The sequence below is a fragment of the Argiope bruennichi genome, chromosome 11, assembly GCF_947563725.1.
Source record: "Argiope bruennichi chromosome 11, qqArgBrue1.1, whole genome shotgun sequence".
In the NCBI taxonomy this organism is placed as follows: domain Eukaryota; kingdom Metazoa; phylum Arthropoda; class Arachnida; order Araneae; family Araneidae; genus Argiope; species Argiope bruennichi.
Genome location: NC_079161.1, coordinates 78470410 through 78489965, shown reverse-complemented (window position 1 = coordinate 78489965; position 19556 = coordinate 78470410). Strand labels below are relative to the sequence as shown.

Here is a 19556-nt window from a genome sequence, read left to right as displayed (position 1 = left end):
TTAAGCTTAGAATACAGAGGCGGATGCAATCAAGACAGGTGAATCAAACATAAGCAATATCATATACGCAGATACTTTTTAACTAAAAATTTTTAAGCTACTTAAGAGCTGCAAAGATAGAATTTAAAAAAATTAATATTAAAAATTTTATCAATAGCATATTATACGATAAATAGTGTTATGAATGTTTTCTCCAATAGGCATTTTTTTAAATTGCAGACAACTTTCAATAATGCGGGACCTCGGTAATTTGATGGTCAGATCTCGGCTTCCAAGGCTTCCAAGTTCGTAAACCTATTTCAGTCGAATATTCGTTTATGTAAAATCGAATATTCGTTATGTTAAAAAGTCGAATATTCGTTTATGTAAAATCGAATATTCGTTATGTTAAAAAGTCGAATATTCGTTTATGTAAAATCGAATATTCGTTATGTTAAAAAGTCGAATATTCGTTTATGTAAAATCGAATATTCGTTATGTTAAAAAGTCGAATATTCGTTATGTTAAAAAGTCGAATATTCGTTTATGTAACATCGAATATTCGTTATGTTATGTTATGTCTGAAGTGAGGCGGCAGGATGATATGTTGTCAACGTTATCTGATCAAAGTTCACAATTGCAATGTAGGTCCTAAAATAGCTTCTAAACGGGACGTAAACACAACTAAGTCTGCTTTGATATTGGGAGAAATCTCTGATATTATGAGATTTCGTCAAAATTGTCTCAAAGTAGTGAAAAGGTAGAAAATGTAGAATTTTAATTTTTTTCGCTTGTAATTTACCTTTTCCCTTCAAAATGTTTTTTCCAGAAATACTTATCGGCAATCCAAGGTTAAAGCTTAAGCAAGAAGAAATTAGGACTCAACAGATGACGTTTCATTTTAAAAACCTTGTTCCGACTTAAAAATAATAATAATATTACCTATAGTTATAGAAATTTAATTAATCTATTTTAATAGGCATGGCCGCTGTATTTTGTACATAATATTTCTACATCACGAAATTTAATGAAAGAATGCTGAGCTAAAAAATATTATAGTGTTTAAAAAAAAAATATTCGTATGTATTTTATCGTCTGCATTTTTATAATACTATTTCACCGTCGTTTTTAAATAAAACTTACAAACACATAAAATTTTATAAAAACAATATAACATTGGAAATACTTATATTAAGTTTGGATCAAAAATATAGAAATAAGTCTTAAAAACTAAATATTTTTGAAATGCAATTTTTTTCTTCTTTTTAATTAAATATGAAAGATCTATACTGTGAATGCCGACTCGATAGATAAAACAAATTACAGAACATTTCAGTAGCGAATGAATGACCAAATTTGACTTCATAAGCTATTTTTTTAATTTGAAAAATGTATTAATCAGTAAACTAATTTTTATGTATACCCTTTTAACACTAGGAGAAAACGGTCCTTGCTGGTAAAAGTTCCGTTTTCATTACATTTCAATAATTCAATCATAATCAATAAATAGAACTAATTGTTAAGATAAAATGGAAATCATGGAATTTTTTCGCTATTTCGCAGAAAATTCCGATATTGAATGATTTCATAATTTAATATAATGAATTATCGTTTTGAATTATCGTATTCAACTATGCATTAATATATTATTGACATTGAGGTTGAAAAAATTAAATTAATTAGGTGAAATTAAAAGACTTTTTGATGAATTCTTATGAAATCTGTAAATTAAATGTGCTCTTTTGTTAATTTTAATCGTTTGCATTAATAAGTTTCACAGATTCGAGCGTTATTGAATTAATGGAATGATCTTGAATTAAATATTACAATCCTAATGGGAAAAAATTTATTTATTTATTCGCAAAACTTATAAAAGTCTTATAAAATATAAACAAATAGACTTTTCTTTGTTCTTTATTTTTTACTTTCTTGTATATGAAGAATGCAAAAAAGAAAATACTGTAATCCGCAAAAAAGTTCAGCTCCATGATTTTGATGACGCTCTAACATTAAAGAGACTACAATAATTTTTTAAATCGGGAAATCCTATAAATTTCGATTCTATTATTTGCTTATTACTGGTTATAACAGCATTAATAAACTATTTATTTGTATGATGAATGTTCAAAATATACATGCCTGGCGATCAAATATCCCTTTTTGTAATAGAATATTTTTTTACCCGATTGATTATTTAAAAATACAAATATTGTCATTAATTAAAGCTTGTTTAAAATGGAGATTTATATTTGAAACAAATAATATATATAAAAAAAAATTTGAGTCAATTCCCACTTAAGTCAAATTTTTTTTTATTTTGGTTACTTTTTATTTAATAATTACAATTAATATAAATATGTATATACATATGACAGGATTACAATATTAAGTGGCAAAATAGAGCTTGGCGACCATATGGTAACGGATTTGGGGACTTTAGCGACCAAATAGAAATCACTGGACAAATTTAATTAATTAATTAATATTTGAAAAAAACTGTATTAACATCAAGTGTCATCAAGTTTTAAAAAATGTATTTGAACTTGAGTGGACGAAAAGAAAGCATTTTATTACCGATTAAAAATCTGAACAAGATATATATAGAAAGAGTGTGAGCTAATAGTAGGAATTGAAAAAAAGCAGCAGAAGAAGAAATTCCTTTTGTGGAAGATTTGTTAGCTTTGAAACAAATGACTGTTGTCAAGCGTTTTCAAGCTTGAACAGTTTATAAAATGTATAGTGATTAAAGTATCCGAGCAGCACAGAAGCAAAATTGCGATTTTGTCGCTGTCTGGAGTCTTATAAAATAAAAATAATTTTCCTTACTTGATTAACTAAAAGAAGCTATTTATGCATTTGCCATCTTAATATGCCTTATCTTAAGACGAATTTAACAGTAATTTGCAAGGATAAAATTGTTTCTCTTGCTGTGTCGCAATGTTTCAAAAATTTTTGGCGATAAATCGACGAATATTAAAAAAAATAATAATAATAAATTTGGAATATTCGTAGAATTATTTAAAATATAAAATTTCTTGCTTCAAATCATTTTAAATTATTTTTCGATTTCTTAACAGAATTAATTTTAAGTCAGTCGTTTTTTTTTTTTTTTTTTTTTTTTTTTTTTTTTCCCTTTTCCTAAGTTTTTCTTTCCTCTTCTTCTCCGCTTTTTTTTTTTTTTTTTTTTTTTTCAAATTCTGAGCAATGCATTTAATTTTGGAATTCCAGTGCATTCGTATTTCATTTCTCACTAGTAAAGCAGTGTTTATACTAGACCAACTACTGCGTGCAATAGAAATTCTCGTCTACTTCAGGAACATCAGGTGACCCCAACGGCACAATGGTCAGTTGTTGTCTCATCGGGACAGCTACTTGCCATTACCTCATTGCGATCACGTGATCTTACTGAAGTAAGAGTGACTTCCTATTGCGCCTAATAGTTGGCCTCATGTGAACATTGCTGAAGGAGTCAGATTCAATCACTTTGCAGATCCGGATCCATAACAGCTTCAGCGATCTTGATCCGGCATTTAAATAGCAATATTATCAAAACTACTTTAATAACATCGTTTTTTATTATTGAAACCTAAATTTTACAGTATTACGAAATATCACTAATAATGTTATAATTTTAAGATTATAATGAATTATTATAATACTTTTTGTTCTTCAGTTTGATTTATCAGTCTTTATAAATAATGAATAAGTATAATTAATTTAAACAGATTTTAAATTAGGCAATGCAAATTTTCAAATCAAAATATCTGAAGAAACGTGCATGAGCTACAAATTTAACTTTAAAATCTAGTATAATTGGATTTCTTATTACTAGTAATGAACTGAATTCATTAAATTCGCTGATTCAGATCTGAAACTTACAGACGTATTGCGCAAAATTACTTAAATAAAGGCAATTTTACTACTGAAATTTTAACTAAAAAATATTCTGAATTAAGAATATAATTTTAGTGAGATATTTAATTTTCAAAATATTCTTGTTATTTATTTTCACTTATTAGTTTTTATTAAAATTAATATTTAATACAAAATTATGTTAAAAATAATTCTGTATTTGAGATTTGAAAAGATTTAATGTTATATCATAAGAATTTTCAGAATTTTTAAGGAATTATATAACATTTTTGGTTTGTATTATCTGATTTTTAATGGTGGTTTCACATGAATTTGCTTTTATCTGCTTGAAACAATACATTTATTAAACACATTTTTTTGCTTGATTTTCAAAACTAAACTTAAACTCAATCGATTAGTTCATTTCCTGAAGTTCAAACCGTTATCATTGCTTCATCAAATATTTTTTGGCGTTATTTTCTTCCACTGACAAAGAGGAAAAATTTTTTTGAAAATCTGTATAGCTCACAAGACTAATAAAAAAAATGAAATTACAATAGCACGACATTTAGAAGATAAATAAACTGGAAATTTAAGTTTATAATGTCGATATAATATCATTTGAGAGGACTCCATTAGAAAGGTTCATACACACAATAAAGAGAACATAAAACAATTAAAATATTGCAGGCTATATTTATATTTGATTGACTGAATTTGACTTGATTGTGATTGCATTGACCATCGATCAGATTAAAATTAAATGTAAATAATATCCCAGGTGAATCTATTTGTCGCCAAAGGCGCTTAGTAATATAAAAATATTCATTTGGTTTTGGTATGACCAAAAATTCCTATGCTTTTAATAAATATTTTTTTATTTAATTAAATATCTGACATCTGATAAGGAAAAGACAAACAATGATGATATAATTGGGGATCGTAAGCTTTCATATAAAATAAAGATCGACGAAATTAAACTGTGGTTTGGAACTGAGGAATTATTTTTTGATTAGCATAATTATTTTAAGCGTATGAATAAAATTAGAGAAACCGTGTTCCTAGATAGAGATATCTAAAAAATAAATGAATTTTTTTCGTATTTCATAAAATTCGGCCTTACTGTCAATTTAAAAAAATCTAGTTGGAAATAACCTTGTTCGTTCTTATATGAAGGGGGAAAATGATGGATACAATAATGAAATAATAAATATTTAAATTAAGACAAAACTGAATTTTTGAGAATGTGGGGAAAGAATTAAACGCACGAAAACCATCTGCCATCTTTGACATGCAACGGAATATGTTCAGAATGGAATTAGAGAACATTTAAACTGAGTTTCATCAAAGGTAAAATAAAAAGCGAACCAAAAAAAAAGTTCCTGTAACAATTGTCAATTTTTTAAAAAAAAGTTGAAATTCCTTCTCTCCAAACTTCGAAATACCATATTTTCATTATTAATAAATAGTAAGATCTGTATTATATTAACTCATTTGGCAATTTGAATTATAAAAATAAAATCAACATTGTCCATCGGTTTAAAATATGGAAGTGAAAGGCAGTTGCAGAATTTTTTAAAGTTCGAGTCCCAAAGAGTAAGCAACTGAAGCAATGCTTTTCAACTACTTAGTATGCAACTAGAATGATAATGTTAAGGATAGTGAGCATACTTGAAATTTTCTACATTTTAATTTTAAAAATCTGAGAATCATTGCCATTTTAAAAGAATTTTAATTGGGAAGGGTGATTAGTAAAAGATTATTAGAAAACCAATCAACCAGTTGATAAAGGTTACATTTCGGAAAAATGTTGCAACATTAATCATAAAATGTCCTGAAATGAGTTGAAAATCTATCAAGATTGAAAGGGGAGGATTATGAAAATTGAGAAAAGAAATTTTAATTGAAATGGTGATAGACGGTCATCAAACATAAAATACGTATTTTTCACGTGGAAAAAAAAAACTAAGACAATATAAGAGCAAAACAGAAGAAAAACATTAAAATTCTGAATAAGAGAGAAAATTCAATATATATATATATATATATATATATATATATATATATATATATATATATATATATATATATATATATATATATATATATATATTAAGATTTATCGAAAATCACTAAACGATAGAATTTCTAATGGTAAAAAGAATTAGCTGTTTATGCTTTTGTAATTGCAAAATTATGGATTTCTTAGAAATTAAAGGTCATTTGAAAGGTTCATAAAGAAAATACGAAATAGTTGAGAAGAAACAGTGATCTGTGGACAATTTTTCTAGATGATGACTATAGCTATCAAGAAACAGAAGGCAGTGTAGTAGCTATTAGTTCAAGCAGAATGAAAGCAGGTTGGATTTAAGTTAAAGGGCAGAGATGATCAACGTTTAGTTGAAACTTCAGATTACTTTCAAATCAGAAATGTAAACATATTCTAAAAATCATAGTGATTATCATTGTCCAGGTGAAAAGAAAAGCAATCTTTAAATAACAGCAAGTAATTTCTAAGTCCAGAATAAGAGAAATTACCGGAGCAATAAATGAAGAAAGTGTGTGTTCTCGGTTATTTATTTGCAGACAACCAACTCTTCCATATCAGTACATATATTGTACGACACATGCATGACATTGATTTTTTTTTTCATTCTGAATGTCATTCAATATTGTAAAAATATCGAGAGAATATTGAAGGCATTTTGTATAATAGATCAGCTGAAGTGTTTCTCCGGAAGAAACTTAACAGAAATCGAATAAACTTGATATCCCACCCATGAAAATCAAAATATCTTTTTCTCGACTTATCAGTCAAGGAATAAAAGGTCCCTATTAGAGCTGTAACCAGCATTCGGGCGGATTTCAGTTTATGTAACTGTCTAAGACCACCAAAGGTCAATTAAATAGCTTTATTTCCCTAGCTAAGTAGAGAAGTTTGGGAAAAAAAAATGCTAATTCTATGAATTATAAAATATTAATATTATTGATCAAGTTCTTGTATACTTCATTAAGTTAAATTTTTTTATTTGAATTTCTATTAATACTGAATATCTGTTTCAATAATATTATGTATAGACATGGATGTTGGGCAGGATGGTGTCATAAAAATATCTGAATAAATAAAAACAAATATATTTTCACAGAGTTATAAAACAAAACCCTAAAATAAAACAAACACATTAAAAATATGTTAAGAAGTGAAACTAAATCGACCAATTTATTAAAGGAAGTATCTCACAATGCTAAAGGAATGCTTAGGAGTGCAAAATACCATAATATCCCACAGATTTGGTACCTGGAGTATGTTTTTTTTCGTTTCATATTTTTTTTAAAAAACGGATGCACTAATAAAATACACTAATGTTTTGTTTCCATAATGCTTTCTTAAACAAAAGTCAGGGTCATCAAATCCCTCCATTTATTCCAGGCATTCAGCTTAGAATCTAATTAGTCGACCCCGAACTGAATATTGGGATCCGGATCTGGTCTTTCATTTTCAAAATTTGGAATTACAAAACTGTCTTTGAATAAATGACTCATCCCTACCTAGTGCAAAAATTTTGAAAATTCATATTTTTCTTGTATAGACATTTACTGAAGTGGTTGTTCCTGATTAGCTCTAGTTAGTCATGTTTTAAAGACGATTCTGATTGCCTGATAAGTAATTTTTGAAATAATTTTTAAATACTGAATCTATATTATATCTTTCTCTCTTAGCTTCATATTTACAATGAATTAAAATTATCTCATGATTTCTGAAGAAAATAGATTTTAAGCAGGTTTTTAGATATTCTTTCTTTAAATTTCTTAATAAAAATGGCAACACTGAGTTGACGGTTAATTCAGCTTTGGAAACCCCATATATCGATAACCGAATTACACCTAGTACGCGAAATTTAAAAATTTAGTTTTATTCTACACTTTTCTTTTGATGAATATTCTTGTTTATTTTGTATTATTTTTAATCCGTTAGTCGATTTTACTTTAGAGACGATTCTTTGCTTTATGCGTAACTTTTTAAATAATTTTTAACTATGAGATCTACATTTTAACGCGGATGAATACATAACATATATATAGGTAATTCCTGAATTTTTCACTCTTTCGTAAGAGTCTGAGTTGGTACGTCGCGTGGAGTTAAGAAACTTTTTTTAAAATCTTTTACGAGAAATTTTGCTCTTTGAGCATAAAAAAAAATTAAAAAAACTAAAAAAAAACCTAAAAAAAACGAAAAATATTTAAAACTTTTAAAAAAATATTGAAGCGGAATAGCTAAACCCTTTGCTGAGTTAGTTCTGTAAGGCTTAATCATAAAGGCATAATGAATCCTAACGGTCCAAATTATCCGATTGCCTCCTTATATGTTGGAGATCTTCATGCTGATGTTACTGAAGCAATGCTTTTCGAGAAATTTAGCACTGCTGGTCCTGTTTTATCTATACGAGTATGTCGAGATCTAATTACACGTCGCTCATTAGGTTATGCCTATGTGAACTTCCAACAACCTGTTGATGGTAAGTATAAAATTTGTTATACGATTTTTGTCCAACTGTTCATTTTTGTTGTAACATATACTTAATATTAATTTTGTTCTAAAAATGTTGTATGTAAAACGCCATCGCGATCTTCTAGGTCAGACTTGAAAGAAGCAACGTGTAGAGTTGCGTCATAGAAAATGCCAATTCTACTTAATCCTTTCTTCGCGTTTTATGTCATTTATAAAAAAATTTAGTTGCTTGTAGCATATTTCATTTGTATTTATTGTCATGAGCAGTATTGCATTATTTATATAAACTGAGTTCATTTTTAAGCCTAATGTCAAGAACTTCGTAATGTTCTACCCAGCACGTGGTAATTTGAATGCTGAAATTGAAACGCTTCAAATTTGACGATGATTTCAGTAGTATCTTTCATTACTGATATATAATTAAAACTATCGTATTGATCTACATAGATGTTTTTACAAATAATAAATTCTTTGGCAGTTATGCAATAATTGCAATTTTTTATAAACTCGAAGCAATTAGTGTCAAATGTTTAATATAATGATTTAGCGTAATGTTTTAATTTAATGATTTAGTTAATATTTGTAAATATTGTATAGTGAAGAGTGTTAATTGTTGTCGTTTACCGATATCACATTGGAAAAGCAATGTTGATTTGGTTTTTAGCAGATAGTTTAAAGTATGATTTTTTTTTAGCGGAGCGAGCTCTCGATACGATGAATTTTGATACTGTCAAAGGCAGACCCATTCGTATTATGTGGTCACAACGAGATCCGTCACTGAGAAAATCTGGAGTTGGAAATGTATTCATAAAGAATTTGGACAAGAGTATTGATAATAAGGCCATGTATGACACCTTCTCTGCTTTTGGAAATATTCTGTCTTGCAAGGTAAATATTCTTCAATTCTTATTTGAGATTCTCAAGTTACATTAAATGTTTCTATTTTAATGGTATATTTCTTAAAACGATTAGGATGCATAGGGATAAAAAGTTCTTCATTGAGTAAGCATACTTTTTTAGAAAAGCTGTGACTTGACTTGTATGTATGTATTATTGCTTACACAATGATGGGGTGTGTAGCGTCATGAAAAGTGCTTAATTTTCTCATGAACTAGAAGAAAGCGTTTTGTTTTGTTCACCCATAAGTTGAAAGTTTATAACCTTCATAGAAATTTTTTCCTCAATGAAATCTTTTTATATGAAGTCTTGTCCTGAGCCATGCCCAGCATTAAATCATTGAAGTTAGGAGCATAAAATTCGGGAAGTTATTTGAGGGGTATTTTAGGGGTGATCAGCATTTTTACTTTCTTGAATACAAAATTTAGAGAAAATATTGCAAATAGTCGTACTTGAGATTTTAATGAATCTCCATGTTTCATATCTCCTGGAATTTGAAAACACATCCCCAGAAAATGTTCATCTGCTACAAAGATAACATAAAAACATTGAGCTAGATGATGAAATTTTGTATATGGTCTTTGCATTAGGTTAGTATATGGTTTGCATAAGGTTAGGTCTTGTAGGTTTCGATCAACTTTTTAGCAACAACAGTTTAGAGGAAATCTGTTTGTCTGTCCGACTGTTCGAATATAAGTTAGCATAACTAAAAAACGTAGAGCACTAGATAGTTCAAATTTGGTACACAGATTTAATATCTATCGTGTAAACATCAAAATTTGAACCAAATCCAACAAGGGGTTCACCGCATATCAATCTGTACTTTCAGAAATATGTAAACACGATAATTTAAAAGAAGTTGCAACTTAAATATATCAAATTTGGGATGCAATTTTGTGACTATGTGTAATTTTGTGTCAAATTTTTGTGTTAATCGATTGGGAAGAATGTGTCTAAAACCCGAATTCGCTTTTTGGATACTTTCAACCGCATGCCAGGGATGCTTATTTAGAATACGACATTGCTCTATCATCAATTTCATGGCAGATTAGCTAGTCATAAGATGATAGCCATAGGAATGCTTTAATTCTTAGCTTTATAAGATTGCAAATAAAATTGCTTAATAGAATGAGTCAGCGCAGGGAGGAATTTACTTATTCCATTCTATAGCCATGTTGGATCTTAATTGTTACTTATATAAAAATCAAATACAAATGTGGTCATGCTGAACTTATGCATTGCTATCATTTTCAGAAATATTGTATCATTCTGAATTTTAATTTTAAGAATAGTTGAAAAAGCTCGCAGATTTTTATTCTTAATCTTATAAAAGTTTACTTAATTTTTTTGGTATTTATAGTTTTTTCATTTTTGATAATTACTATGCTTTTGTTAATCTAAAAAGGCATGATTTTAAATAAGATGTTGTGTAAGTACAGAAATATTAAAATATAAGAAGTCAGTAATTAAAATTAATTTTTAAGAATTTTATTTCAATAAAGACTGCATTATAAGAAAATACTATGCTTAGAAAATGTGCAATTTATGTATGCATACTCGTAGAAAGGTGGTTAGTTTTGGGGGCTGAAGTGCTTAAAAAGTGCTTAAATGTATTTAATTTTTGCAGCAGTTTCTCGTTATGCACCCTGAATGATGAATCATATTCTAGAATCAGTTTGAAATAGTTTCTGGTTTAATTGTATTCTAATAAGCTAGAGTATAGCATTTCAATGTTTTAAATACTTTTTTACATAATATGATTTAAATTCTCTGAAAGTAATGGCAAGCTAAGAATCTGTTCAGGAGCATAAGCCGGAAAACAAACCTCATTCCTTTTCTTTCAGAAATCAACCAAACTAAGTGAAAACGTAAATCTAGGGGAAAATGTAATTTTTTTAATTATTGAAAACTAAGTTAAAAAATTAAGAAATTTACAATTTTTTTCTTTTATTAGTATTTAAAATTATTTAATGGCCTAATTATCTTTTAGTTAGGTTTAAAATTAATATTTCTTATGGCTTTTAATAAATCTATTAATCTTATAAGATTATTGAATAGATAATGCACGTGCCGAAAGTAGATAATTGTAAGTCTTGTAAGTTCCTTTCATACATGTTTCATCTTATCAGATCTACTGTATTAAAAATAAATTTTTTAGGCAGTATTAAAAATTTATTTAAAACCTTGCTTCAGATAAGTTTATTTTTAACTTATCTAGTATCTAATACTATATATTTACAGAAATCATTTCTGTAAGTACATGTCCTGTACAGATAAAACATTTGTTAATGTCCAGTTAGGGATGTAGGGTCTTTCTGGAATTTTATAACTGACTTAAAGATATGTCTTTATAAGGCACTGTCATGTTGAGTATTTTTCTGATATTTGCTTTGAATTTTCAAGAACATAGGGTGGCTGAAAATATATTTAATTTCCAATTTAATATTAATTGATAATGTGACATTAGGTTAGGAAGTTTCAGAATTTCGTATACATTGTCAAAATTTGTTAGATTGAAATACTATTTAATACAGATCTCAATTTTAAATATACATATATACTTCCAAAAGTATTTTAGAACTTATTTTTAATTTAAATGATTAGTTATTCTTGTATAGATAGGTCGGTTTTTAAGATGCTAATATAATTGGAAGATTTAAATCTTATTCTGAAGGTTCTAAATGGTATTGCTTTGCTGCTGTTTCAAAGTATTCTTCATAAATATTTTTAAAAATTTAAAACATAATTGCAGTTTCTTAGCTCAATGCCAGATTCATTTTGTATTAATAAATTCTATAGAATAATGCAACTAATAGAATTTAAACTTGACTCTTTGAGTAGTGAATGAAATAAAAGGTGCACAAGAAAAATTTTTACATAAAAGATACAAGTTATCAGTAAATATCAGAATAACACGTATTTTGACTCATGTTTGTAAAATCTGTACGATTCCTATTATGTATTTAACGAGTTTGTTTTAATTGTATCAAATTGTAAATTGTAGAATGTTTTGAAAATTAATTTTATTCAAAATATACTTTTTAGAGTTAGAATAGTTTATTTGATTGAATGCTATGTTTTTTTGTTATAAGGAGGTTGATTATCTTTATAGGTGGCTACTGATGAAGAGACCGGTTCCAAGGGTTATGGATTTGTTCACTTTGAAACCGAAGAAGCAGCTAACAATGCCATTCTTAAAGTCAATGGTATGCTTCTGAATGGTAGGAAAGTGTAAGTATATTATCTTGACTTTCTAAATTTTCATTAACATTATAGATTTCTTGAATACTTACCCGATTGTTTTTACTCAGGTTTGTTGGCAAGTTCATTCCCCGTAAGGAACGCGAAAAGATGTTGGGAGAAAAAGCCAGACGATTCATGAATGTCTACATCAAGAACTTTGGTGATGACTTGGATGATGACAAATTACGAGAGATGTTCGAGAAATATGGCAAGATTACTAGTGCAAAGGTTTGTCGAGTCTCGTATTTTAATTGTTTGTATTATGTATACATTGACCAGTATAATTGAATATGGATTTGTCATAAAAACCCATAGCAAACCAATTTGTTAACATTAAAGAAAATATTCAAACTATTTTATAGGTTATGATGGATGATATGGGCAAATCTAAAGGATTTGGCTTTGTGAGCTTTGAAGATCCAGAAAATGCAGAGAAGGTTAGTATACATGTCATTAATATAACAATATATAATTTATCTAGCTATTTTCTTAGATTAAAAATAATGAAGCTGAAATGGAAATCATTTAAATTCTTTTATATTGTAGTATTTTCCTATTGAATTGCTAATAATTAAAATTTTGTTTAGGCTTGTGAAGATCTGAATGGCAAAGAGCTTAATGGAAAGACCCTGTATGTTGGTCGAGCCCAGAAGAAATCGGAGAGAGCCGCAGAGCTTAAACGTAGATTTGAAATGCTGAAGATGGAACGCATGAGCAGATATCAAGGAGTAAACTTGTACGTAAAAAATCTGGATGATGCAATCGATGATGATAGGTTGAGAAAGGAATTCTCACCATTTGGAACAATTACAAGTGCAAAGGTATTTATTTTGTTTATAAAAGATTTGCAATAAACTTAGAATATTCTTTAGGTTGAGTTATCGATATCTGAACTTTTATTTCAGGGCATAATTTCTTTCAGAATTAGTTGAAGTAGCAAGTTTTATCTTGATATTTGATAGTTAATAATATTCATTCGGGAAAAAATAACTGAATTTATAATTATCAGTGTGGTGTAGGTTAGTTTATAATAAAAATATATTTATTTCTCTATTGAAACGGGTTCAGAAAAATATTTGAATATGCTTTGTATATTTTTAAAAAACTAAAGTAGCTATTATAATTTTCACGATTAGTTTGAAAAAAAGATTTGCCAATGACTTAAGTAGTGAAAATCAAATCTTATATTAAAATAACCTTTGAAAAAAGATCATTTGTTAGTATATAAATTTTTGTATATTAATGATGTATGTTGCTTATAGTTATTAGTGAATACAAATTTAAAAATTATAAAATATGATGAAATAAAATTGGAAAAATAATTATTTATAAATAGATTATTTTAAACTTCATATTATAATAGAATTTGAAGAATTGTTGCTAGAATTTTTAAAATCCTTTTACTTTTTAGTTACAATTGCCAATTTATTTTTGAATTGGAGAGCCTTTGAATTTGAAATAAGATTTTCAAAATCTGTATGTAATAATTTTCTTGACTTGTAGGTCATGACCGATAGTAATGGCCGCTCCAGAGGGTTTGGCTTTGTCTGCTTCAGCTCTCCAGAAGAAGCAACTAAAGCAGTAACGGAAATGAATGGACGAATTGTAGTTTCCAAACCTCTTTATGTTGCCCTGGCACAGCGCAAAGAAGACCGTAAAGCCCACTTAGCCTCCCAGTATATGCAACGTATGGCTGGCATGAGAATGCAGGTTAGTATTTCTTAGAATCGAATAAATTTTACTGTTTGTAAGGAATTTTCAATTGTATACAATGTCTCTAATGAAATTCTACCTTAATTCATTAAATATTTACTGAAAAAAATTTTATATTTGGCTTTCATTTAATTCACCTACTATCTTGCATTGCCATTTTTTTATAAGTACTTGCTTACACGATGTATTTTTTAAACTAAAATAACTCAATTAAAAGAATTGATCAGTATTGTATTATATCTAAACGAGTTTTATGAAAACTTATTATCATATTAATGAAGACTTGTGTATTTTTTTAAAGATTGCAATTGTTTTCTTAAGGCAATGAAATTCGATCTTTTTAGTCGTGAGATTTCCATTGGCTTTCTGTCATTTTTTAAGTACATTTTATTTCTGAATAGCCATTCTATCCTTTTTTCAGCTAGTTAATTAACTAGGTGTTAAAAATTAATCTGATGGCTTAAAAAAATATTTTTCTATTGATGTATTATTTCTACTTATTACTTATATTTCTCGTAATATGATCTTTGAAAATTTCTACAGATCTTTTCTAATCAGTCCTTTGAACAAAGAACATTTTTCAAAACATTACAAATAGTACTTTATCTTTTTAACTAGATATTTAAAATTTGATTGAATTTAAACAATATTTCAGGATGAATTTGTAATATGGATCCTTTTCCGTACACACCATTTGAGCTAAAGTTTTCATTCCCTTATAATTCTTTGATTATTTAAGATTTAAGAGTTTAAATCCTTAATGGATCTTATGAAGATCTGTCTTGAAATATATACAATAGAGAATCCTTCTCCTTTTGTTGTAAATTCTATTCTAATATTCTAGGTGCAATCTAAAGTATTAATTTAAAACTTAAGCAGTTTATCATTATTCAGAGTTCTGGTTATTTAAAAGGTTAATTATTTTAACTGAGCAAGAAAAATTTGTTTGCTTAATAATTTGTAGTCAATGTAATTTTATTTTGTTAGCATTTGTAGATTTTTGTCTTTTTACTTCATTGAATTCTTAATTATTTTTTTTCATCAGTTGGGACAGATGTTCAACCCAGGAAGCGCAGGCTATTTTGTACCTACCATGCCACAAACCCAGCGAGGATACTTCCCACAAATGACGCAGATGAGAGCCACACCACGCTGGCCACAAAATCCACAAATGAGACCTGGTGGACAACCAGCTGCTGGTAAGTTTTGATTTCTATCTTGTTGAATATAGCAACAAAATATTCTTGACAATGCTGTCTTAATTTATCTTGAGGCATAAGCTTTACCTAAAGAGTCAGATTTTACCAAATTTTTATTAAGAATTAAATAAGTGTCAGCATCAATATTTAAAGGATATATCTATGTACTCCATCCTATCTACAAATTTATAGTTATTTCCTTTTTTAAATTTTTTTAGAAGGCTATAATTTAAGTAATTATATTTTCTGTAATTATATTAATAAGAAATTGTCAGAAATAGTCACAAAATTACATTGCAATATTTATACCAAATAGATGAGTTAAAAACAAAGTATAAACAAAAGTATTAAATAACCATTTTACATCAAAATTAATCTAACATGCAATTTTGTAATGATTTAGATTTGGAACATAGCTTAGAAATAGATGACAATACAACTGTCTTATTTCCTTTTTACAAATTTTGTCATTAGGAAGTTAGTTTAAAATCATGTTATTTTCATATACATGAAACTAAAAAAAATTAAAAATAATTTTGTATTAATATAATTAAATTTTTAGCACCATCTTTATGGGGACCAAGAGAAATTTTAGTTTTTTATCCATTTTAACTCTAGATAACTAATTTATCTGTGTAATAATGCTTGAATATGAAGTTCATAAACTTTCCTGTTCATCATTATTTTTCTTAATTCCATCTTATTTATATTTTGCCATTTAACAAGTTCCTATTTTTTATAAACAATTTTGTGGATATTAATTTTTTTTTAAATTCATAGTCTGCCCGGTGAATATATAGTTATAATGTATATTATTTGTATATGTATATTTGAGAATTAATATAAGTTTAAAACATGTTAATTTTTATTTAAATAATTTATTCTTAAAGTTGTTGAAGTTTCTTCAATTAAGATAAATTTACTTTCAAAATAAACTGATTTAGCTATTTAACTTTTCTTTAAATAGTTAGTCCTTAATTTGAAATTAATCTTAATTCAGATTTTATAATATGTAATCCTTTCTTATTTCAAACCTTATTTTCAGCATTCCAAGCTATGCAGACCGCACCTTTCGCTAGAGCTGCAACTCGTCCAGCAGTTGCAGCTGCACAAAACCCGGGTATGAGAGCAGGCATGACTGCACGTCCTATTACTGGACAGCAACCAACTGCTGCTGCTGCAGCTGCATCTGGAAACAGAGTTCCTGCAATGGGTCCCACAAGTGTCGGAGCAGCTAGGCCTGCTGGTATTGCTGCAGCTAATGTCCCACAGGGTCGACCAGCTGCTTACAAATATACGTCAAATATGCGAAATCCACCTCAACCACAAGCGGTACAACAGTCTGTTACACAGCAAGCTGTGGCACAACCAGCAGTACATATCCAAGGACAGGAACCTCTGACTGCATCTATGTTGGCTGATGCTAATGCTCAAGAACAGAAACAAATGCTGGGTGAACGTCTCTTCCCTGTGATCCATCGCTGGTATCCCGATATGGCTGGCAAGATTACTGGAATGTTGCTCGAGATTGACAACTCTGAGCTATTGCACATGTTGGAGCATCACGAGTCTCTGAAGGCTAAGGTAATTTATTCATTTGGAAACTGCAGTGTTATTTTATAGATAATGTAGCTTTTGTCAAGACTTTTAACCTTAAATAAGTGTAGAAATTATTTTATTGTGTAATAGTGGTTTAGTTATTAGAGTTGTCTAATATTTAACGAAATAAGCTGAAGATTTTAATGAATGTTTTAGTGAAAGCTTTGATATCCTGATTGACAGTGCAGTGAAACCTATGCTACTTAATGTCTGACCATGTAAAATAGTAAATATGAACTGGTTAATTAAAATTAGTTGCAATGATTTTAAACTTTTAGCCCCTTTATATCCTAAATTAGTTCACTAAAAACTTTTATCATTGGTATCATTAAGCATATATTGTTCTGAATAACTTAGAAAAAATATTAAAGGGATTCCTGTCTCCCATCTGCTATCCTACTGCTTGCTGTTTAGTAATTAAATATAAATATTAAAGAAAATAATTGTTACTTTAATTATGTGTACTATAATAACGTTTTAAAGCATTTTTGGAATATTAAAGGTTAAAGTAATTTTATAAAATTTCCTGTAGTGGATGTCTAAAAATATGCTATGCTATGCATTATAATATGTTTGTCTTCCTAAGATTCTGAATATCCATGAAATTTGTCTTGAATATATAAGATATGAAAAGATATGAATGACTTGTATGTAGATTAATTTAATTAGATGCTTTTTATCATCAAAGGTAGGTTTAAGATTAAGACCAGTTATAAGATTCTATTAACCCTTTAAAGGGTCATTTTTTCTAGTCATATGTTAAAATATTTTTAAGCTTGAAATTAAAATAAGAAAAGGGATTCATTTAGCTTATTAATTAATTTAGTTAATTAATAATTATGTAACAAATCAAGACACGTCATTTTGTCTGAGATAAAGAACTGAAGCATCCAAGTTTCTGACTTACTAAAAAAAATTGTCAGAACTTATGCCAACCTACATAATTTGATACAAAGATGGATAAATTTGGTGGGAAACATACTTCCCACGGCCTTAGAAAGGGTTAAACCATACATATGCGGAGTAGATTGTGCATGTGTTGAAAGAGCAAGTTCTTATCTCGAGGACAAGTACTTGCTACTGTACAGTTTCTGTACATGTCTGGTCTTGCTGGATAGATTGCAGCTGGCTAAATATAAACTTGAACAAAAATTAATTTAATCTGCCTGGGACTTGTATTGAAGTTGAAAGTATATCTTTAAATTAAATAGATTTATTTGGGTTTAGAGGTATATGAATTGTATGATTTATAATACTGTTTTAAAAATGAAATGTTATTAATTAATGTTATTATGTTATTAATTAATGTTTAAATGTTATTAATTTTTTTAGGTTGAAGAAGCTGTCGCTGTGCTTCAGGCTCACCATGCAAAGGAGAGTCTTGCTGGAAATATGAAAAAAGAAGGCTAAATGCAACTTCTTAAAAAAATGGAAAAAAAAATCTACAAAAAAATAGAAAAATATATAAAATACAAACTTTATAAAAAATCCACGTGAGTACCATTATGGAAAAAATGACAAAAAAATGGAAAAACTTGAAAAATAAAAAATGGACCGGAATAAACTTTTACTTGTTCAACAGCTTGCGTACTTTCCATCTTCTGTCAATTTTGTTTAATGTCCAAGAATTTTCCTTTCTTCTATATGTTAGGAAAAATATTTTTTTCTTTTATTTTGGCATCCAAGATTTAATTTATTGTCTATGTGAACTTCTGTATGCTTAATGTCTTCATCAGTATTTTAATGACGTAAGACAAAACTCGAGTAGTTGGCCTTTCTTAATTGTATTTTGACTTCCGTAGCCAGATTATTAGTACAGAATGGCCAATTACTTGGTTTGTTTTATTTTGCTTTTTCAATGTATAACTGTTTAATCTGCAATACCTAAATTTACTTTAAATTTCCATTTAAGATCTTGGTACGTGAATATGCTTATTTTAGCTGCTTAAATTTAAAGCTTTGTGAATTCTTTTTAAGGCCCAAGGCAGGTATTGCAGCTTTTTTTTTTGACAGCAAAAGTGGAATATCAGAACAATGTTATGTGTTGACTCTGTTACAGTATACTTTGTTCTACATTTTTCATTTTTGTGATGTGGATTTTTTTTTGTAATAGGTATGGGATATTGTATCCAGATTTTTTTTCCCATTAAAAGTTCTTATTTATTCATTTTTTTCTCCTGGTTTAGGATTTATTTGTATCAAAATTTTGGTTCGTTTCAAATAAAGTTTTTCATTTAAATTTATTTTTGTGTGAAGTTTGTTTTTTGTGTGTAGTTATGAGTCAAGTTAATCTTTTTTATAATTTGACAGAAAAATGCTTAAGAGATATACCAAAATCAATTTTGTTTGACTAAATTTGCTTAACGTTTGTCTAATTACATTTTTTCCCATTTTCTAAAAAAGCATGTTATTTTTTAAAATTTTTACTTTGACAAATTTTTTAAATTGCTAAGTTTTAATAAGGTATTTAGGTGAAAAAACTGGTTTTAGTGTGAATGAAGTTTTTAAGAATTTTTTGAAACAGCCTACAGAATATAAATGTTAGTAAAAATTTTTCCTTGCAT

At 28.0% G+C, this 19556-nt stretch overlaps 1 protein-coding gene across 1 annotated transcript; it reads left to right on the top strand.

Annotated features, from left to right (window-relative positions):
* Positions 1-7931: 7931 nt before the first annotated feature.
* On the top strand, positions 7932-19235 carry LOC129956918 (polyadenylate-binding protein 4-like). Its single transcript, XM_056068955.1, has 10 exons — positions 7932-8348; positions 9036-9229; positions 12351-12469; positions 12550-12709; positions 12844-12918; positions 13069-13302; positions 13985-14191; positions 15240-15393; positions 16439-16977; positions 18325-19235. The coding sequence occupies exons 1-10, from the start codon at positions 8156-8158 to the stop codon at positions 18400-18402; spliced, it is 1953 nt and encodes a 650-aa protein (XP_055924930.1). The 5' UTR covers positions 7932-8155; the 3' UTR covers positions 18403-19235.
* The last annotated feature ends 321 nt before the right edge of the window (positions 19236-19556 follow it).

Excerpts from the sequence above, each read along its gene's own strand:
- LOC129956918 (XM_056068955.1), top strand. The coding sequence starts at position 8,156 with ATGAATCCTAACGGTCCAAATTATCCGATTGCCTCCTTATATGTTGGA. Across the intron at positions 9,230-12,350 it reads GAAATATTCTGTCTTGCAAG|GTGGCTACTGATGAAGAGAC; the intron begins GTAAATATTCTT and ends TTATCTTTATAG. Across the intron at positions 12,470-12,549 it reads CTTCTGAATGGTAGGAAAGT|GTTTGTTGGCAAGTTCATTC; the intron begins GTAAGTATATTA and ends GTTTTTACTCAG.